Genomic DNA, 22,138 nt, shown 5'->3' with positions numbered 1-22,138 from the left:
ATGTCATAGTCAGAGCTGTACAACCCTACCATGAGAAAGAGGACGGGACGACATCTCTCTTTGTTTGATAACATTAAAAGTTGGGCTTTGTTGTGGGTTTCCTGACTCATTTTTAAAAAGAGGGCGAGCGAGCTCAGACGCTCTTTTGGCGCAACTTGGACACGCAACACATTCAATATTAGCAAACTTTGAATAAAGCGAACAGCAAGCTGCTCAGCTCCGTGTCTGAGTGCAGTGGGGGCTGTTTCATATAAACCTTGACACATCACAGTGAGCACCCTGTTCAGTTAAATGGAAGGCCGTAAACAAAAATGTTTGTGCCAAAAAGGTGTATTTTTCAACTTAAGCTGTTGCAATATTGTTTTTATAGTGATGCTCAATCTGCTAACACAAAATATCAAATACTGTGTTCAGTATGTGGCAAAGGTAGCTGATTCAACTTTGATCAAAGTTTGTTTTGGCTCTCCTGTAAAATCTGATATAACAAAGATGGAGACAAAAATGTGGGGCAAGTTACTGTTTGATAACTGCTACTTTTGCGAGGCCTGGGCGTTGTTGATGACGCCAGCTGCAGAGAGGTTAATTAGCCTTCTAGATAGGTATGATTAATGATTAATGGCAGTCATATCTCTGCCTCTGTGACCCAGTAAGTTTATGTTTAACTGCAACTTAAACAAGGAACTGAAAGTTTATTGTCATCTTCATTTGCAACACAAAGGAAGTATGTGTTTGGAAACCAGCATTGTTGAAAGGTCTGCTACTGCTTGTGAGATATTGCTGGTTGTCTGTCATCGTAACCACCAAGAACAGTGCATTTTTGCTTAACTTTGTCAATTATGTGACAATGTGTGGTGTCAATGCAGCTATACCGGCTAACCAGAAAGGGCAATCTTACTAGATACATACAGTACAAGTTGTACATAAAATCAAGAGTCACACCTGACAATATATTGCAATCCAATACAATAACTATGCAGTAAAACATAAAATGTTCCTTTTTTATTCCATTCTTTGGGCCATAGTTTGTAGTATTTTGGGATTACTTTACATTGCCAGGTGCTCCTGTTGTTTTGAACATTATGAAGGTAACATTGTGTCATTAAGTGTACATGTCACACAAGTGTGAGGTTCTTTTAAAAATACCAGCTTGAATTTCCACTGTTAAAAAATACAACGCACGCACAGTGACAATTCAGGAATTTTATTCACAAGTTGTTAAAACAGGGCGAAAAATGAGCTATTTTAAAAGAAGCTTGTGGTAACACAGAATATTTAAAATGGAATAAAAAAATCCTTAAAATGTCTGTTCCAATGGTGAGGGCCAATAAAAAGATAGGGGAAGGGGGATACTCAAATTCTCTGTGACACGAGGGGGAAAGAAAGTCCTGCAGCTGTCAGCTCCTCTGCTCCAGCCACACCACTTCTTCCGAGACCTTGTATACGGAGCTCCGCGGAGGCCAGTCGCGTATAGGTGGAACACAGTGACAGCCAATGAAATTGCAGCATTTTTCACGCTGTCCAAGGTGCTGAACTGCTTTCTCATGCAGCAGTTTTCACATGAAAATTTCAGACTGGACGCGGGTTCGAATCCCGGTCATGGCAATGCCTGTTATACATTATAAAAGATAAATCACTATTTAGAATCAATAAACATGAATGCTACTTTGTTGTGCACTTTTTCTTCAGTTTATCATTAGGTTGTAGTGGCAGAAAGCTAGGTGGCAATGAGCCCTGAAGTCAAAGCTGTTTGTTGAGCAGGTCGTCGATGGCCTTCTTCATGGGGGCTGACCAGCGCCTGTGGTCTAACACAAAGACTCTCCCACCAGTCTTCACAGGTCCAGTGCGAGCAGCAGTTGGTGAGGACAGCTGGGGCAGAGATGGTGGGTATGTAGTTTCTATAACAACAAAAGACAGAGTATAATAAGTCGTTCTGGCCTGCATAAGTAAGAAAACTCAATTTACACACTTGTATGTGGGAAAACCCACTTTCAAGCAGTGAAGCTAATGTTGGTCAGATAATTTTAGCTGAATTTATTGTCGCTGTCTGGTATGTTTATGTAAAAGTCTATCAAATAATACAATTTATGAGGTCCCCACATTGTCACATCTCTACGAAAAGAAATTTACAACACACTGAGATTAGGCTATTTATAAAAATAACTATGATTGAAATCCAGGCAATGATGGCAGTGATGCTTAGGTTTTGTTCACCATTTTGTCAGTCAAATGTTTACCTGGTTCTGTCTAAGGATCAGGAGCTGAACTTGGATCCACATCTGGTTTCACAGCAACATCAGCAGGAGGGCACACAGGGACCTGAAACAGCTTGGTTGGAGCCGTGGATGATGACTGAGGAAGCTCAGATGGCACAGGGGGCGGGCTGATTTGAGGAGGTGGACTTAGGGCATCTGTAGAGTCTGTCTTGCTCCTGTGCTTATCCCAGTCTAGAGGAACTGGGTGGCAATCAGGCTCAACATACTCTAGCCCAAACTTTTCACCAGTGTCTCTGCTAGAGAGATGAAAAACAGGATACTTCTCTTCCCCAAACACCCGTTCAGAGACTGCATTGAGATCTGCAATCAAAGCTGGATCAAAGACAGCTGGAAGACGAACATCTGGCTGCTTCAAGTCCACCAGCCGCTGGTAATTCCACCGTGCCACAACCGTCATCCCTTGAGCTTGAAACAGCTCTGAGGAAATGTGTGTTCCAGTCACCCATGGAGCCTGATGGAAGTGGTAACCCTCTTGCTGAGATGTGCCTCTAATGGGGATCCAAACAGGAACTTTAGCTCCTTCACCCTGCACATGGTTCAGCTGCACTGTTCCTCCATGCCTGTACAAGATCCCACCTTCCACCTGGGGATCACTAAGGCAACCTCGCAGGATGTGCACACGCTGAATCCGCCATGCCTTCAGCATGGACAGCTTAAAGAGAGGGACATCATTCGGATCTTTGGCCAGGTAGAAGTGTTGGAATACTCGCTCAACTCTCTGGACAAGCTCCTCGGGTTGTGGAATCTTAGTCCTGCAGTGCCCGCGAATGTGTTTCTTTGTCGGGTTGGCAGGTTGAATTCCACAAAAGGTATAGGCGTCTTTGAGCCTCTGCAGGTCTTCCTGATCCCCCACAGAAAAGGCTGCGGACAGGAACTGGGCAAAAGAGCTGTACAGGAGATGATGCTCTGAAACACACTCACGGAGGAACTGCCTCATACAATGGAACAAGTCCAGCTTAATGGTTATGTTCGTATTGTAATGGCATCTTGATGCACACGTGTTCAGCAGGTTACCAGAAGTGGCCTCAGCAACAATGGCATCAGTTGTTCTCCAAGCGTCCCAGTTTCGATGCTCTCCTGCACAAGATTCTGCCACCTTAAATGCTGCACAGCAATCCCTGAAACAAAAAATAAAATTCATGATCCCAGAGTTGTCCGTTGATGCAGGACGTTTTTGGTTAAGAACCTCTTTCTGGTCCTGAAGTCTGTCGCCGTCTGGCAGTTGATGATGTGGGTGCAGCAGCAACAGCTGTAAGACATAAAAGAATAATAATAAAGTAGAGACTGAATATAAAATGCATTTAATAGCATGCAAGCTGAACTGTAATTTTTTTTTGGAATGACAATAAGGAAAACTAATGTTTACTCACAGCTCTGAGGTTGTTTGGAAGGTGAGATACTCAGCATCGCTGTCTCCAGCTCTTCATCTTCATCCATCACTGTGATGCAAACAGACAAGAATTATAATGTTCTAAAATATGTCTTCACTGTACATAAGCTAGTATGAATAAAATCACCACTGAAATGATTTAACTTTTCCCACACCCACCCATGGCTTCAGCAGGAGCACGTGAGGTTGGTGTCGTCAGAGGAGGGTCATAGGCTGGATGCTGCTTCTTTTGCAGGTATTGCTGCAACTTGTGCATCTTAGTCCCTGGAGCACAGCCTTTCTTCAGTATAAAGGCTGCATAGCCATCATCCCTGCTGTCCCAAATCTCTCGCCAGGTGTTGCTGGCGCGAGAGCCAAAACTAACCAGCTGGTCATCCTCTGATGCTGCTGCTGCTGTCAAAACCGGCTTTTTGGAGTCATAGCTGAGGAGAGAATGGATTTCTTTAAAGCTGAGGGCATAGCTCACAAATGACAGTAGGCTGTCCTTGCTGTGTCCCTCTGCCATGAAGACTCCTGCAGCTTCTTCCTTTTCATGACTCTTGAGTAGGTAGATGGTATACCCGATGTCATTCTCAAGGAGCCAGCGGAAAGACTTCCTCTTGTACTTCCCAAACTGCAGGATGTACTCTCCAAACACCTCTGTTTTGTCTGAGGCATCCCCTCCTCTCTGACAGACCACTGTGAGAGCATTTGTTTTCACCAGCTCTTCTTTCACAGGTGCAGACTTGTCTTGTAGAGACGAGTTGTCTTTTAACAGTTTGGCTGCATCAGTAGGATCCTGGCGCAGGTATCTAAGTGGTCCTTTGCGAAATGTGACACTAATTTTCCCAGGGAAGAAAAGTAGTTTGCGCATTTTACCTGTAATGAAGAAAAGAATTTAGTCCTTTTATACATTACAGACAGACGTTTTTATAAGAGGTGTTGATATATAGGGGCTCAATGGGGAGCAGGGATTAGGAAGTTTCTATTTCGGCCTATCTGCATTTTCTCTCTCTATTTGTCTGGGTTTCCCCTTACAGATTCCACATTCCCTAAAATGTTAACATAAACGTGTGACACCATGAAGCATGCATGATATGTAGTAAGCTGTGCACAACATGGCATAGTATGAGAAACCCTCAGAGACATGTGTGGTATGCAAATAAACAATACTGTGGTTTTACAAAAAACAGTAAAGTAAACCTGTACATTCTGATTCTGGTTTTAACTTTAAAACACTAAAACAGCGACTACATAACGTTAAATGTAAACACGACGAATTTACAAGATTTAAATGAGGCAGGTTCATTCACCGTTTATTAACGTGTAATTCTTGCATTGTGTGTAAAATAGTATCAGAGTAGCCTATATCTAACGTTAACAAGCTACTGGTACACTTCGCCATATTTAAATGGACGTTAACGTTACGTCACACAGTAATGCTTTCGACTTAACGTTAAGTTGTCAGTTTCCAGACACCGTTAAAACTATAACACATCCAGCTAACGTGTAAATAAACCTTCTTTAACTGTTTGTTTAAGGTTACGTTAGCATAAGGTTATATTTAATTCTTCCGAAAGTGGCGGTGACATTAACCTGTTCGAGACAATAAACTCAAGACCTAGGACTAACTTTATAGTGGTAACGTAAACAGAGAAACCTTAGACAGAGCCAAGGCAAAATATAACTACCTGTTCGTTCACTGTTCAATTTTTCATTCAACTAAACATAATTTACCGGTTAGCAATTTCCACACAGCGTGGCACTGGTCGATGTCAGCCGTCCATCCACCATTCAAACTGGCGCTGAAAAGTGTAGTGACGTCGAAAACTCACAACCATTGTGCGGTGCAACAGCGGCGGGACGCCACCGGGGAGGTTGGAGAGACTTAGCTTGTTTGTCATTGTTGCTAATGCTATCAGACTGGTTAAGCAGCAGCCACAAAGTTCTGTTAACTAACAAACAAGATGACCAACAGTTACAAATGGACGTTATGACATGAATACTTCATCTCCATGATAGAAAGAAGAAGATGTCAGATAGCATGAGTCAGATACAGCTTCTCTCTCTCTGTCTCTTTGGTCGCTAATTTCATCTCTGATGGTTAAATGTCTCTGTGGCTGTTGTGTGAATTTATCTCCTTAACAAGAATGCAGCAGAGATCATATAATGTGTTGTGGGTAACGTTAGTTTGCTTGTTGAAGTTACAGTGAGCTGTCTGGACTCACTCATTCATTTGGAATTGATCCCGTTTTAAATTGAGTGGTTGTTCAGTCACCTGTTGATGTTGTGTGATTAATGAATGAGTGTGCAGGAGGTCTGGCTGCTGGCTTGTGAGAATTTCATCAGTTCGTTTTTAAGCTGACTCTATATTGAACAATAAGCTTAAAGTAACTAGAATAATGAGTGTTAACATGTCAACTTTGTAGACTATATTTTGTATGTCATGCACATAGATCAGAGTGTGTAAGTCATGTATTTGATACATGCAATAATACTTTCTGGTGTGAACGTACAATTTTAGATCTGTGAATGTTTTTAGTGTTCAATCTTTTTAGTATTCAGCACTGATCTGTACCTGTATCAGATTATAAGCTTTGTGGTACTTTATATATATCTGTATACTAAGAAAATATATAGGAAACGTGTTAATCATGTGATATGTTGTCTGTTTCTGATGAGAACATAAATCTGTTGTAACAATAGAACAATAGGCTACTATAAATTTGAATTTCACTTTGTCAGTAAAATGACACATTCTGAACCACTCCACAGCTAAAATGAGCACTTCTTTGTTTAGAAACAATATGTATATGCTAAATGTCTTTAAAGAAGCAGCCTTTTCACCACTCAGAAGTTTTTGTTTTTGAAAGCAAATTGTTTTATTGGTGTATAAAATTGCCCCCCACCCCTCCGATTTCATCAGGTAGAGACTGATATAGCATGATGCAGTTTGTTGTAAGATTTCATGTTGGTTTTCCTCCTGTCCTCCCCAATGTTTTGAGTCACCAACCGCCACTGGTTTACATACTACTTTTTCCAATACCCTGGAAATAAAAGGAAGTGTGGAAATAGGTCTGTAGTTACTGGGAAGCAATGGGTCAAGGCTTGGCTTTTTCAAGAGTGACTAAATATTCCCATGCTTACAATGATCAGGCACATAGCTGGAGCTAAGGGAACTACAATAGAGAGGAAATGTGGTCCTAAGGAACTAAACATCTTTAAAGAGAGAAGTTGGAACAATTTCAAGAGAGCTAGAGGAGTGTCACATGTGGTAGACAATGGCTATGAGTTCTGCCAATTATATTGGGCTAAACTGGTTCAATAAGGAAACAGGTTCCGGAAGTCTATTTCACATTGTCCACAAAAATGATAAAACATTTCACAATCATCATTTGAAAAGACTGGTACAGAGGGAGGGGCAGGGTTAACCAATCTATCGATACTGCTAACAAAGTTCTGGGATTTTTTTTATTGCAATCAATCAAATTAGAAAAATATTCAGTTCAAGCCTGTTTCACTTTCTTATTAAAAGATGAAAGTAGTTCCGTCATGTGAATAAAACTCCTAGGGGATGAGTCAACAGTATGAATGGATTTGGTTTTAAGTGGAGAAACAACATCTAGAGTTGACAAACAGAGGTTATTAAAGGAGCAGGCTAAGTCATTAGTCTGGGCAGGGAAAGTCACATCCTTATTTACTTAAGGTCTCCAAAGACAGAGGCAAATTTGTCCGCAGTGTGGCTGCTGAGATTGTGAGAACAGGTTGTGCATTTGATGGATTGGGTGTTAGCACTGAAGACAACATAAACAATACATTTGGAGTCAGACACGAAAATTTCATCGATGCATAGGATATTAAGATTCAGACCTAAAGTAAAAACCAGATCAAGTGTGTGACCATGGTTATAGGTTGGCCCTGATACATGTTGCATTAAATTTAAGGAGTTAAACTTTTTAAAGACTTTTCCAAGGACTTTTCTGATTAGCTAGAGCTTCATGTATCCAACTCTGCAGCCTACCACTGGATGCACAGTGACTGAAACACCTCTCTGCCGTGTGTGTCCACTACATGGCCTCAGCTAGTCTGATACTGGATTCATCTTCCTGAGAAGCAGTGAACCAAACTGTTTCACTGAACCTACTGCAACGGTCCTCATCTGGCTGTCTCCAGGAAGTTCCTCATCACCATGGAAACAATAGGAAAACCATCTACCATGCTTCTGTCTCAGAGTTGATGCAAGAGCTATTCAAAAATGTAATTTTTATTGGCTGTAGTTAGAGTTTTGGCCTTTTCCTCCTAATTAATTAATTGTTAATTAATTAATTAATCGCTTGAGGTTGTGCCCCTATAATTTTATGAGTGCATGATATTAATTTCAAGTGTAGTGTTATTGCTACATTTGCACAAGCATAATTTTCTGCTTATGATAAAAGCATTATATTTGTCTAGCTGTCTGCCAACCTGCCTGTTTGTATGTCTGTTCTATATTATTGTTTTACAATGTGTTTATTTAGTTTTTAATCAAAAAGTTCATACATTTATCCATCAAGCGTGTCCTTTTAGTAAACTGGCAGCGACAACAACAAACAACAACAACAAATTGATATCTGTGTGGCTAGATAGGCCTACTACTAGAGGTAAGTGAGTAAGTTTGTTTGTTTGTTTGTTTTTTACTTTTTACAGTCAGATTGAAATGTATTTTGTAAAACAACAAGTTGCCAGTTCACTTCGATTCACATAGTCTGTTTAATTAAGTGTAAAGATCATCACTGGAATTCCACCTGTAGACTGGTACTTACTCTAAAATGTGAAGGAGAAAGCCCTCCAGAGCAGGTCGCAGTGCGCCATCTGTCGGACATTTATTATCATTACAGTTTTAAATTTCACTGCAGATGTGTGATATCTGCTATGATTCAACCATTTCTGCTGTTGGTTAATCAACAAAGTGAATGGAATATTTTTTTAGGCTTATTTGGTTGAAATTTCAGCAGTTTTTCTGTAGGGCAAATGCAAGTTTATTTTTATAACCCCTTTCAACAACAAGGTTATTAAGAGTGATTTACATAAAACATTACAGAAAGACACATTTACATAGAATTTAAAAGAATCAAATAGAAAATAAAAATAAGCTAAAACTGGACATGAAAGACTCTTAATTTGTCACGCACAATCCTTATTTATTACAATAATTATTCTCATGAGAGGATTAAAGATTAAGTATTATTAATTCAGTCAGTTCGTTCATGCATTCATTCATTCATTCAACCTTTATTTAAATCTCCAGGAATCATTGACGACATGCCTTCATTTTCAGTGATACAATTGAGTACAATGACTACAATTAAAACAATATATACAAACAAAAACAAACACAGTTAAAAACAGTTACATTCAAGAGCGGAAGAATAAGTCTTTGTCAATTTAAATGAAGTAATTTTATCGTACAAAACACCGTGCCTTTAGTAGAATTACACAGTAATGTATGTTGCACTGTAGCATCTCCAGGTAATCAGCTGTGCTCTGTAATCTATAACTTCTATTTCTATGTCTGGCTCGTGAACTCGCTTCCTCGCGCACCCTGGCGCGCTCCTTTTTATCCGCGTGCCCGTGGGGTTTGCCTGTGTGTCCACGCTGAGGGATTCCAACAAGGGAGAGAAATGCCGTCAAAAATCATCTTTGACACCGAGGATCAAGACATGGACGAAGTTGTGGACACGGTCGCGGAGGCTAAAGCCCTGAAGGTGAGCAGACTTTTGTTTTATCGCCATGGAAACGCTCCTAAATCCAAGTTGTCTCGACATGTGGCTGGACGAGCTAATCTGACACTTAGCAAGCTAACGTGAGCTCGCTCTGTGTCGTGACACTGGTAAAGTTAGAGAAATGTCACCAGCGCAGTGTTATTAACAACCATATGAAGACAGAAAGTGAATATGTTTAAGTCGTGTTAGTTAAACGTTGTTAACGTAGCCATTTAGTCCAGCAGTTAAAGCATATACAGTCTCTGGTATAGCAGGGACGTCACATGGCGAGCCCACGTGTTACTGAGCTGATCTGTAAACAATGCGGATGTGTGGTTTGCCAACGTGAAAGCCCTAAAAACGACTGTACACACACACGTGTACGTCTGCGTTGTGGACGCAGCTTGATGACGTGATGTACAGCTGGTAGACAAAACACTACACTCACTTTTTTATTACTATGGAAAAATGTGTGTGTAATGTAAATATAATGTGTTTGGATTCACTGGATATGACAGAAATCTCTGTTCGCCCTTCTGTTTGATTTAAGGGGTTTTATTTCTCACATTAACAGAGGAACAAAGTAAAACATGCAGTGAAATGAAGGGGATGCTTAGTTACTGTGCAGGAATATCCAAGAGATCAACAATAAAATAAGTAAATGGATAAAGTAAGATAGAATAGAGTCAGGTAAAAGAAAAAATATTACTAGTGCAAGATGAAACTATATCAATATATAAACTAATCTTAAAGTTAATGTTTAATAAATTGTTAATGTTAATTTTGATGGTTAATTTGTTTATATTTTATATTAACAAATCCAAATTTTTAAGCAAAAAGTCAAACTTTTCAGAGCTGACTGTCCACATCAAACAATACATTTCTTCAATATCTGAATGTACAAACGAAAAAAGCTGTTAAAAGTTAAACTATTTATTTATTTTGAATTAATAAATTAAAACAACTTTTAGTCCCCCTAGCGTGTTTGTGATTGTAGATTCAAGTTGTACACACAAGGCTCTGTAAACTTTCTGTATGCTTAAACAATCTGTTCATAACAGTTAAAACAATGGAACCCCATCAGGGCTGCTACAAATGATTATTTTTTATTGTTGATTAATGTGTTAGTATTTTTGACAGAAAAATCCCACCTCACGGTCAACTCAATGTCAAATTATTTCAAAGGTCAAGAATGAACATTAATGTTTGATATATACTTTTATTAATTGCGTAGACCTACTCTATAAAATGCTGAGTCATGAAAAATGCCTGTCATAGGTTCTTAAAGTCAAAATAAGTTTTCAAATAAGTTTTTTTTTAGCAATTGTCCAGGAAGTCTAAATGGTTTTGATAAATTAATTATAAAAATTGTTGTTAATAGGATTCTCTCGATAGATGAGTCTTAAATATAAATAGAAGGTTGTGTTTCTCTCGCAAATTAAATACAATATGCTCTCATCTTCGAACACTGTGAGATTAATATATAATCTAATACAGTTCAATATCAAAAGCAGCAAATTCTCACATTTGAGAACCCAGAAACATCAAATAATAGCTTTTTGCTTGAAAATTAAATAGTTGTAGATTCAGAAATGTTTAACTTACAACTACTTTATGTCAAATAGTTTGTACAAAATAGCATACGTATTTAGTTACCAAAATTTACAGGCTACCCAGTTCTGTCAGTGTTTCAATGAGTTGTCATATTGAGTTTTAGTCATATCAGTCAGTCGTAATTATAATATGTAAGAACCTAAAATTATTATTCAAAAGCAAATACAAAAACAATTTCAAAACAAAACAAATTCAGTTTATCTGAAACCTCTTTGCTTTTTTTTTTTTTTTTTTTTTTTTAAAACGTGAAGAACAAGACCAAGGAGGGCAAGAAACTGAAGAAGAAAAAGCAGCTGGAGGATCAGGAAGAGACGGAGGAGCCAGACTGTGAACCTCCAGCACCAAAGAAGAAAAAGAAAAAAGACAAGCTGGTAGTGGACCAAGAGAATGGCGACATGGATGAAACTACAGACATGAACGGCAACAGTAATGGTGTTGAAACACCAAAGAAGAAGATTAAGAAGAACACTGAAGCAGACACAGAGGTCAGTATTGTGAGGGAGAATTGCAGTAATCGCTAGTAATATGTAGCTACAAGTTGGGTAGATATCCTTACAAAGTCATAGTCTTTGAACTAAATGGACAACAGAATATATTTATTATCCAACCAGTTGTTTTGGGGGACACTAGATAATCTTCATCATGTATAACACTGTCGTTACTTATCTTTTCTCTTGGGGTTTAGAAAAAGAAGAAGAAGCAAAAGAAAGCAGTTGCTGAGGCGGAAACCAACGGACATTCCAACCCAAACACCCCTGTTCAGACCCCCATCCAGACACCGTCCCAGTCGAGTGACGACTCGGCCAGTGACGGTGAAAAAGAACCGGTAAGCCTCACAGAGGGGTTTTTATAGATGACGATGACTTTTGTGGGAGTTGTCTCCCACTAGTTGTTGAGGCGTGAGTGCTGTTGGATAATCCTTCTTTCTAGCTGTTATATTATGGTACATGATATTGTGGTATTCTATTATCTGTAGTATTTAATTTAACTTGCTGGTTGTGTTCCTATTGCATTGATCTTGACTTTTCATACTTTATTTTGATGTTTACATGTTGTTTTCTTTTAATAGACACTCTTCGAAGTAAGCTGTAGAGTAAGATTACAGTCAGACTCTGTTTATTTGTTTAGGAGGAGACGCCTGAGCAGAGAGAAGGAGCCTTTTCCAACTTCAGAATCTCCCAAGTCACTATTGAGAAACTAAAAGGTAAACATCGTTTTTCATTTTTTCTGCCTTAATTTTCATTATACTGTTTGAAGGAACAAAGCTGGAGACCGTGTGCTGTAACATAAACATGTTATACTGTGTACATGCTGAACTTTACTTTATAACATATTTATTTTGTCTGAACAACTTGCTATCGAGAAGTTATCGGACAGTACGTTGTCTATTCTTTTATATCATGAAAATCTGACAATTGGTGATAACCATTATGGACTGAAATAAGTGCATTAATTCATGTTTTTTTTTTTGTTTGTTTTTTTTTTACTGGAAATGTACTTCAGAGTGTTATCAGTGGGCTTTGCAGTTGCTCAGCTGCTTTGGGGTGCGCTAAATAACAAATTGCCATCGATCGTCTGTCTTTCTCCCCGTCCTGTTGTCCCACTTTTTTCCCCTCCTCATTCTCTGCCTCTTCTCTCTCAGCTCGGGGAGTCTCTTACCTGTTTGACATTCAGGTGAAGACATTTAATCATGTGTATGATGGAGAAGACGTTCTTGCCCAAGCCCGAACAGGAACAGGAAAGACTTTCTCCTTCGCCATCCCGTTGGTGGAGAAGCTCCAGAAGGAGTCGGTGGAAAATAAAAGAGGCCGGCCTCCTAAGGTGAACATGCATTAGTTACCTTTTCCTGGCTGTATATCAGTTACAGACCCCGTTACTTTCTGAGTATGTTGGTGTATGTCTAAGTCTCTTATCTGTCTGTCTGTAGGTCTTGGTTTTAGCTCCCACCAGAGAGTTGGCTATTCAGGTCTCTAAGGATTTCAAAGACATCTCCAAGAGAGTCTCTATCGCCTGTTTCTATGGAGGCAGCTCATACAACCCACAGAGTACGTCTTACGCAAACACGCATGCACACAAACTTGGCTTTAATTCTGTATAAAGTCGGTGTAATGAACTAGATAAGAATGCATAATAGGATCTTGTAAATGCAAGCTCATATTGTCTTTAATATGCCTTTTGTCTGTATTGTGTATTTTGACTATATTTTTACAACATACGTAATAAATCAATAATAACTCCTCTACACTTGTCTAGTCGACGCTATCCGCAATGGAATCGATGTTTTGGTTGGAACCCCCGGTCGCATCAAAGACCACCTCCAGAACAATAAACTGGACCTCTCTAAAGTGAAACACGTCGTTCTGGATGAAGTCGACCAAATGCTGGACATGGGATTTGCAGAACAGGTTGAAGAAATTTTGGCTTCATCGTATAACAAAGGTAAAGAACACATCTTTGTCTTGTGTCCTGTGTGTGTTCATATTTGTGTTTATGGGGCAGTGTGTAACCATTTTTTGGGGTGTGTGTTTTATGTGACGTGATAAATACTAGTTGAACTTGATTAGATTGATGGATGTGAGAATCTGATGGGTTTTTTTCCCCCCACAATTACATCAATGTGTGTGTGTGTGTGTGTCTGTGTTTTCCTCTCCAGACAGCGACTCCAACCCACAGACTCTGCTGTTTTCGGCCACCTGCCCCCCCTGGGTCTACGAGGTGGCCAAGAAATACATGAGACCAGAGTGTAAACATGTTGACCTGATTGGCAAGAAAACACAGAAAGCTGCGACAACTGTGGAAGTAAGTGTGTGTGTGTGTGTGTGTGTGTGTGTGTGTGTGTGTGTGAGTGAGTGAGAGAGAGAGAGAGAGAGAGAGAAGCAGTGTTGGGCATGTGATGGGTGCAATTTGACAAGTGTTAAGACAACCTTAGTTCTTAGGCACTTGGATCTCTCAAAGTCGCCTGTAGGCAGGGATGGTTAAAGTGATGGAGACTTTAAAATAAGGTCACATATATCTCCATCAGGAAAGCCCAGTAAGTTCATTTGCTGTAAAAAATTGCTGTATTTATCATCATCAGCACCAGTGGAACTATAATGAAGTAGATGTTGAAGTCTGCCAGCAGGATTAATGAAAACATCTCTCCTCTAAACCCCCCTGTTTTACCTCCACCTCTCTCTTTCTCTGTTCATCTATCTCTCTCTGTCTCCGTCCTGTCTTCTGTAGCATCTGGCCATAGCTTGCCACTGGTCACAGCGTGCGGCGGTGATAGGAGACGTGATCCAGGTTTACAGCGGCAGCCACGGCAGAACCATTGTCTTCTGTGAGACCAAGAAAGAGGCCAACGAACTCTCCATGAATGCATCCATTAAACAGGTACAACATGTGCACGTTTACTTTGTAAAACAGTCGACTGAAATCCACAAAACGTCACATAATTTCATAACAAGAATCATGTGATCTGCTCGCATTTTCAATTTTTTGATGCAGAAAATCAAAATTTAGTTTCTCTGGGATAATGCTTCAAAATGGAAAGAAACAGCTATGATGAAACAAGCTAGTTCTTTAAAATACTTTGAGGTTAAGAATTGTCACATCCACATTTTCTTGTGTTAATTTCTTATTGGTTTGTTCGCTTGTTTATCGTCTGACTGTTTCAGAGTTGCCAGTCCCTCCATGGTGATATCCCTCAGAAACAGAGAGAAATGACACTGAAGGGATTCAGGAATGGTACATTTGAGGTTCTGGTTGCCACCAACGTTGCAGCCCGTGGGTTAGATATCCCTGAAGTCGACCTGGTGGTCCAGTGTTCTCCACCCAAGGTGAGATTTGTTGCCAGACTGTGTTCTGACGTTTTTTTAATTTTTTGGACATGCTAGATGTTATATTTCATATTTCTAAATACATTCTGAAATTAGGATTCAGATCTAAACCACATACAACAGTACGTTTAAAAGTGATTATCATTTGCTCCTTTTTTTTAGATTGAGCATTCTTAAAAAGGTGTAGAGCTTCATGAAAAGAAGAAAATGGTTAATGATGCTTATGTAGACTGGTTGATCCTTTAAAAGGAAGAATCAACTCGCAATAGATTGTTAATTGTAGGCATTTTATTAACTCTGTGTCATAAATTATAAACCATAAATTCCTGTCTGCTTTACAATATCTGAACCACCTTTATTTTCTCTTCATCTGTGCTTGTTGTCAGGATGTGGAGTCATACATCCATCGTTCAGGTCGTACGGGCCGTGCAGGCAGGACTGGAGTCTGCATCTGTTTCTACCAGAGGAAAGAAGAGGAGCAGCTGCGCTACGTAGAAAACAAAGCTGTAAGTGCTCTTTTAAAAATTTGTCTGAGGAGGAAAATTCAGAAAGGCAAACAAGAGGGTCAAGTTTAGTTTTTGGAGCAGCAATGCTAAAATTAAAACACAAAACTTCCAGTCATCTGTGCTTAGCGTGACGTGGAAATAGACAAGAAGACTGAAGAGAAGAGAAGGAGAGACTGAAAGTAGTACAAAACAGAGAAGTAGAGGAGTGAGAGTGTTTCATCAAAGAGAGCTGAGTTGAAGGAGATAATGTTCTTTGACATTCTTTGCAGTCTCTGTGACTCTACCACCGGTGTTTCAATATTGATTATCAATTGAAAAACAATTTATTTGCTGTTAATGCAGGGCATCACATTCAGACGAGTCGGCGTTCCCACCGCCAATGATATCATCAAGTCATCAAGCAAGGACGCTGTCAGGTCGGTCATTCCAGTGACATTCTGCTTGTAGAAATCAACATGAGTGTTTTTTATTTTTTTTATTAATATATATATATGTGTGTGTGTGTGTGTGTACAGTTGTCATGATTTTATTTCTTTCTTGTATCCAGGTTCCTGGACTCTGTTCCAGTCACAGCTATCGGATACTTCAGACAGTCTGCAGAGAAGCTGATTGAAGAGAGAGGAGCAGTTGATGCACTAGCTGCTGCTCTTGCACATATTTCTGGAGCCACAAGTCTAGAGCAGAGGTCACTGCTCAACTCTGATGCTGTAAGTGACATACGTACATCATGTATAATTACAAGAACAGCAAGATTATTCAAACTGCAGCAGCCCTTGGATGCACATACACCCAAATGACATGTTTTATGCACTCAGAATGTAGTTATTGTCCTCATTTAGTTTCCTTCATGACTTTGTTTTGCTTTTAAGTGCTGTATAACACTAATTCCACCTAACATATTGTTCCTGTTTTTTTTCTCCAGGGTTACACGACTCTGCAGCTGGTGTGTTCTCAAGAAATGCATAATCTTGGTTACGCCTGGAGAACCCTCAAAGAACAGCTGGGAGAAGAGATTGAGAGCCACATTCATAGAATGACCTTCCTCAAAGGCAAAACAGTATGTACACACACAAACATGTACTTTTCTTGATTTTTCAAGTCTAGATCGCATTGTATTTTATTATTTGGCCATTAGGAACTTCTTAGGTTCAGCTTGTCACATTCTACTGTCAAGGTTTAAGGAGCGGGGTCTTACTACTGCATATGTTAAAGAAGTTGTATAAGTCACAAGAGAGAGCTGCACATGTGTTTGTTTGGGGGTGAAGACTACACTTTTGTTTAAAAAAAAAAAAAAAAAAAAAAATTATGTGTGTGGAGTTGGTGAGAAGTGAGATTAGCAGACCTCTGTAGACCGCTCCTGATCCCTGCCTGAGGCTAGCAGCTTTAGGCTACATTAGCTGCTACTAGCGTAACATCCCAAATCTCTGACTGAACTGTCAGTGGCCGAGTTGCGTTGTGGGTAATGTAAGCGCCAGGTTTTGCTAAGGAAGAAGAATGCAAGGAACAAAAAAGACAATATCTCTGGTTCTGCATACTTTTTTTGCATACTTTTTCTGCATACTTTTTTTGTTATAGAATTGTGATGGTAAGTTAGCGGAGTACACCTTTTTAAGAAGAGGATTTGGAGTAATTTCTCCTCTAGAAAGAGAATATTTGATTGTGTGTATACAGTTTTAAAGTGAGAGCATGGATGTAGACACAAATAATTGGGCCCAAATGATAACCAATGAGTGTTGTTGTTAGATGCCACCTGAATTAGTTGTCTTTCCAAACAAAGACCCCCAGAGTGCCACATAAACAATGATGATAGAGTTGGCAAATGGAGAAGTAAATGGGAAAGCCACTGTAAATCAAAATGCAAATTAAGAAAGGAGTCCTTGTAATTTCTTCCTTAAAACACTGTTGTATGTGAATACAAAGGGCTTAAAGTTCTCAGGCACCGTGCCTGATTTCAGGCATAGAGCAGTTTTAAATTCATTTAATACTTAATTCAAAACATTGTGCATATTTCCTCCTGGACAACTTTTCAGGCTCACAAATCTTTTCTCGCTTTAATCCCTGGAGTACAGCTACTACAGCCACACTAGTCAAAGTACACAACTAATTATTCACAGCAAGTGAACAGCAAAACATCTGTTAGCAAGAAGTAAATGGGTGAAATCTTTGTTTAGGTGTGACCGTGCCTGTTGTGGCTCTTTCTCTCATAGCACAGCAGGCACATAGATACTCTTTTCAAAGGCAGAGTTAGACCGAAACACTCACCATCTCACCCTTACTATGTTTCCAACAGGGAGTTTGCTTTGATGTCCCAGTTGACAAAATCAAGGAGATTCAGGTAAGAAGAACAGCAAAGACTCCAATCTATTCAAGATGTGTGGTGAACTTTGTTTGGATAATTTAAAGTGTCTCCAAGCTAAAAATGTGTGAAAAAGAATAATCCAAAATAAAATATTGATATTTTGACTGGTTGAAGTTGGCAGACTGTGGCAGCCCTGCTAACGATCCCTCTCACACCACTTGATCATTCAACAGGAGAGTTGGACAGACGGTCGCCGTTGGCAACTGACCGTAGCCACAGAGCTCCCAGAGCTGGAAGAGAAGCAGATGAGTAATCGTGGCGACAGAGGCTTCGGTGGCGGTTTCCGCGGTGACAGAGGAGGAGGGTTCAGAGGTGGAAGAGGCCGGAATTTCGGGGGAAACGGTGGCCGTGGTAACGGGTTCCGGAGCGGTGGTGGTGGCTATGGCAACAACAGAGGGGGACACAAACGCAGCTTCAGTCAAGCTTTTGATTACTGAAGTGCCAACCTGTGGACTGATAAGACTGGCTGTCACTCCTCTGGGCTGACAGGGGTTTTTATTGGCTGTCAGTGAGAGGGATATCGATGTATGGCTGGTGGAAATCTCCATGAATTGTAAGCTGTCTTGTATACGGTGCATTAAATTACCATTGTTGGCTCTCCAAATATAACATAAACAAAACATTATTTCTGAGGAATCAATTATACTTCCAAGTGGCCATTTCCTAAGAGTTTAAGATCAGATTCTCTGTGTACAATACCACTGGCAGCCATTTTGTAATGCTTGATATGTGCTTCTTCTAGGCGATGCATTAACTGAAACTCATGAAATGACATGTTCTTAACAGCTGAATTTTCACTATACAAATTATTACATTATTCATTTTCCATGTCTTAAAGGGCATAGAATCAAAAACATGGGCTAATTAACCTCTGGTAAAAGTGAAGCTGTATGTAATGGAATACGTTATCCACTGAGTTTTAGGTAATGTGTTGCTCTTTTTTTTTAATACTGGGTGTTTGGGGAACAGTGGCAGCAAGCAGACCAAAGCCTTTGTTCAAAATACAACTGACAAAACAACAAGTGAACATGCTGTTAGTTACATGACTACACTAAACAGCCCAGTCAGTGTGTAGGTGTACTGCACACACTGTCATGTGGGAGTGTGATGGAAATGGCATCGACCTTTACACTTGTGCTTAGTGTCAGTTTGCTGCCTTACCTCAGCTGAAACCTTTGTCCCCAAAAATATATTGGATGATTGCTTTGCAATTGCCTCTATTTAATTACTGTGTCTATTGCTCTCATTCATTTGAATGAATTGACGTGTCCATTAAAAAAAGGTCAACTCAGCCAAGGTGTGTTTATTTTTGAAAGGGGTGTTAAGCACATTTACCTGTACAAAACGTTATGGATTTTAATCTTACTGCCTCAACTTGATATTTATTTTTTTTTTAGCTTTAGCTGACCTTTAAGAAGAGGCAGTCATAAATGAATGAATAGATCACTGAACACATACTCAATCCATAAAGTTTTAGGTTGTAATGTTAGGAGCACAAAGAGAGTGCACCATCTGTGTACTGAATGAAGAGCGACTACTGCACCAAACACATCATGCCACCCTACAAAAAACTAATAGGATCACTAAATCACTGAACAAAAACTTAATATCAATGGTAAATATGATGCTGGTTGCCTCCATCCCATTAATTGACCTGTTAGTAGTATACAATGGTTAAGTCAAGACCAGAAAAATCAGATAGTTACATTAAAAAAAAAGAATGGATGTGTGGTGCATACTGTCGCTGCAGTTTTTATACATACATGCCTTTATGACATAATATGTAGGTTTTTTTTTTTTTTTTAACAAGGCACACAGATTGTCCATTTATTATAAATTTATTTTAATAAATTCATTAGTTTTCCTGACAGTTAAAAGAAGAAGGAAAATACAAGACAAATTCTCCCCATTTGTAAAGTGCAATATTAAACATAATTATACGGATAAAATCTTGACCAAAACCTTTAACAGCAACGCTATGAACTTCATCATAAGATTATCAGAAAAGTGCTAAATATATAAAGTTTAACAATACAATGTTCAAAATATGACTTGTATTTAATATGCAAATACAGCATTTAAATCCATCGGAAGGATGGGCTTTGTAGATCCCTGAGAGCAGTAAGTATCAACAAGGAGTTGAAATATACATTTTCTTAAACAATTGAAAATGTTCTGGATCCAGCACATTAATGTAATTTATAAGAAAAACTGATTGTGACACAGACACGTACTCGAAAAGAACAATCACTAGATTACACTGATTTTTCTATAAACTTTCTGACAGTTATGTGAATTGTATCTTCTCTGAGTCATCACTGATTGAAATTATTGAGCTTTTAATGTATTTTGTTTTAAGCTCCCCTAAATAATCGACAGTGGGATGTAGCATAAAATCACAGATTGTCCTCTTGCCAGAATGGAGTGAAAAAGTTTTGTACTTGAAACCAGCAACAGTTTTCCTGGCTGAACCTGAATCTGCTACTGCCTCTGTCAGTCATAGGCCGAGTGTTTGACTGTCATGTTCAAGTCAAGGCAGCTGCATTTACATCTCTGAGGGTTTAACAATCTGCACATCCTACAACATCCTCTATCCATATAAATGAGATTAGAATAAAAACAACATTAGTAAAACAAAGTGAAACAGTCTTAAGGGCAAGTACATGCAAATAAATAATTGATGTGTTTTTTCATTAAATCACTCCTACCTGAGATCACGTTCAGAAAAAAACTCAGCTCACATCTTAATAATTCATCATTTTTGATTTGTCAGACAAAGTTTCTTAGATCTCTTACAACTGATTTCCCTTGTGCCATTTGGCCTCCCCAGCTATATAACACTCAGTCCTCGCTAATGGGGCAAAACATCTGCTGCAGAATAACTAAAGATTTTATGGTTTCCTTTGAACTCAAGATTAAGACATTGTCAAAGACTGTCTGACAGGCTGCCATCATTAAAATGCATTTAGTGTGATTTAGAAAAAGAATTATTTGATGGTCATTTGCAAATCCTTGGTGAATGAAATAGCCCTGAGGTGGTAAACAATCTACTGGATGGTTGCCGCTGGTGATGTCAATGCGTGCTTGCTGTTGGGTTTCATTGGTTGTAACTGGTTGTTACAGATTACAGGTCTTCACTGGTGATGGAAAGTCCCCTGGCGGCGGGGTTCCCCAGAGTTAAGCCCTCATCATCATCGTCATCCTAGACAACAGATAGGGGCACACACACACAGAAAATGATCTCATGGGCTGCATTGACAAGAAAATAAACAAACTGTCCCTGACTACATTGTCAATAGAATGAGGATGTGTGTAGCTTTATGAGTTAATTGTTCTCTGACCATCTTCGTTGCATATAGTTTTTGTTCTAAGCAACACACATTTAGATTACTGAAATACAAAATAAAACACAGAGTCAGACCCTTTTGAAAAGCTGCTTAGTGACAGAAGATTTGAGCTATGTTAAATATACAACTACAGCTTGGCTACAGCGACAAATGTTATCTTAATGTCTTAACTATACCCAGGTTATTAAAAAATACACCCACCAGGCACTTTATTAGGAACACCTGTGCAATTTATTGCAATCCAATACAGCTCTGCCATAAATTCAACTTTTACAAAGTTTATACATATTCAGTTTTTGTTGACATTGTCAAAAAGGTGATAATTGTACTTTATATTTATTATTGAAGTCCTAGTGGGCGGAGGTGGTGTACTGGAGCGCATTATACGCAAAGTGTTCCTAATATTTTGTTTTTTTCTATCTATCTATCTATCTATCTATCTATCTATCTATCTATCTTAGTGAAACAGCGCCCTCTGGAGTGCAACATGTATTAAGTAAACGTCAATCAACTTGAGGGTTTTAATTGCGCAGGTAACGTTAAACGGTAAAGTTAAAGTTGGCGTCTCTTGATGAGTTAAACTTCACGCTACTGGAAAAGTGTGTGCATAGTGAAGAGTCTGGTTTGAAAGAACCGTAAAGAGAAACCACTGCGGCTTTTTTCAACACAAATTAAACCTTACATAGCTACAAACGTCATTCCGGTCATGCTAATGATGCCGTGGTTTTGCGGGACTTCCTAGCTAACGTTAGCCGTTGAAAATGACTGAGGGGAGAAACTAATGGGAGGCCGAGCGACCCCCCCCAAAAAACTGGATTTGTTCCTGGGTAGAAGAAGAAGACGAAGTGAGCACAGCACAGGCAGGACATTAGCTCACTTCTAATACAGGTGAGTGAGTCAAACACACCCCTCCTCTGTCTGCCTACTCCTTGGCTTTCATGGTGGCAAGTGACCAGCCGTGTCTGTCTAACATAAACTTTACTGTATACTCAGCCGTTGTTGTTGTTGTGGTTATATTTCTTGTAATAGGTAAACTATAATGAGCCATGTTTGTCTGAGTGTTTGTGTGAAATTATAGTCAGGGATAGTCGAGTTTGTCCATTCAATGCAA

General features: G+C 39.3%; 3 protein-coding genes across 5 annotated transcripts in view; 1 reads left to right on the top strand and 2 right to left on the bottom strand.

Moving 5' to 3' along the window:
- Nucleotides 1-1,180: 1,180 nt before the first annotated feature.
- LOC137184133 (uncharacterized) lies at nt 1,181-5,523 on the bottom strand. Of its 3 annotated transcripts, none has more exons than XM_067591548.1 (5): nt 5,334-5,523; nt 3,823-4,521; nt 3,644-3,712; nt 2,235-3,522; nt 1,181-1,895 (listed from the first exon to the last, which is right to left on the bottom strand). In XM_067591548.1, exons 2-4 carry the CDS (start codon nt 4,514-4,516, stop codon nt 3,452-3,454), a joined length of 834 nt encoding a protein of 277 aa, XP_067447649.1. In that variant the 5' UTR covers nt 4,517-4,521; nt 5,334-5,523; the 3' UTR covers nt 1,181-1,895; nt 2,235-3,451. The 3 variants fall into 3 exon arrangements, with proteins under 3 accessions (XP_067447649.1, XP_067447641.1, XP_067447632.1); XM_067591540.1 differs by having other exon boundaries at nt 5,380-5,523; XM_067591531.1 differs by lacking the exons at nt 3,644-3,712; nt 3,823-4,521; nt 5,334-5,523 and having other exon boundaries at nt 2,235-3,447.
- Nucleotides 5,524-9,222: 3,699 nt separating this feature from the next.
- Nucleotides 9,223-18,971, top strand: ddx21 (DEAD (Asp-Glu-Ala-Asp) box helicase 21). The gene is made up of 16 exons (XM_067591518.1): nt 9,223-9,386; nt 11,249-11,482; nt 11,683-11,823; nt 12,126-12,201; nt 12,640-12,818; nt 12,925-13,042; nt 13,251-13,436; nt 13,651-13,796; nt 14,220-14,369; nt 14,654-14,815; nt 15,202-15,321; nt 15,664-15,737; nt 15,869-16,028; nt 16,244-16,378; nt 17,612-17,656; nt 17,854-18,971. Exons 1-16 carry the CDS (start codon nt 9,303-9,305, stop codon nt 18,115-18,117), a joined length of 2,274 nt encoding a protein of 757 aa, XP_067447619.1. The 5' UTR covers nt 9,223-9,302; the 3' UTR covers nt 18,118-18,971.
- chs1 (chitin synthase 1) overlaps nt 18,486-22,138 on the bottom strand; it is a 29,497-nt gene continuing 25,844 nt past the window's right edge. The window contains exon 35 of the mRNA XM_067591505.1: nt 18,486-20,882. Coding sequence (XP_067447606.1) covers nt 20,805-20,882 — 78 coding nt within the window. The 3' untranslated portion in view covers nt 18,486-20,804. The remainder of the gene's footprint in view (nt 20,883-22,138) is intronic.

This window comes from Thunnus thynnus, chromosome 1 (assembly GCF_963924715.1).
Source record: "Thunnus thynnus chromosome 1, fThuThy2.1, whole genome shotgun sequence".
Classification (NCBI taxonomy): domain Eukaryota; kingdom Metazoa; phylum Chordata; class Actinopteri; order Scombriformes; family Scombridae; genus Thunnus; species Thunnus thynnus.
The sequence above is the reverse complement of the archived record's forward strand: the minus strand, read 5'-3'. Positions and strand labels throughout refer to the sequence as shown.

Excerpts from the sequence above, each read along its gene's own strand:
- LOC137184133 (XM_067591531.1), bottom strand. The coding sequence starts at position 3,414 with ATGAATTTTATTTTTTGTTTCAGGGATTGCTGTGCAGCATTTAAGGTG.
- ddx21 (XM_067591518.1), top strand. The coding sequence starts at position 9,303 with ATGCCGTCAAAAATCATCTTTGACACCGAGGATCAAGACATGGACGAA. Across the intron at positions 9,387-11,248 it reads CGGAGGCTAAAGCCCTGAAG|AACAAGACCAAGGAGGGCAA; the intron begins GTGAGCAGACTT and ends TAAAACGTGAAG. Across the intron at positions 13,437-13,650 it reads GGCTTCATCGTATAACAAAG|ACAGCGACTCCAACCCACAG; the intron begins GTAAAGAACACA and ends TTTCCTCTCCAG.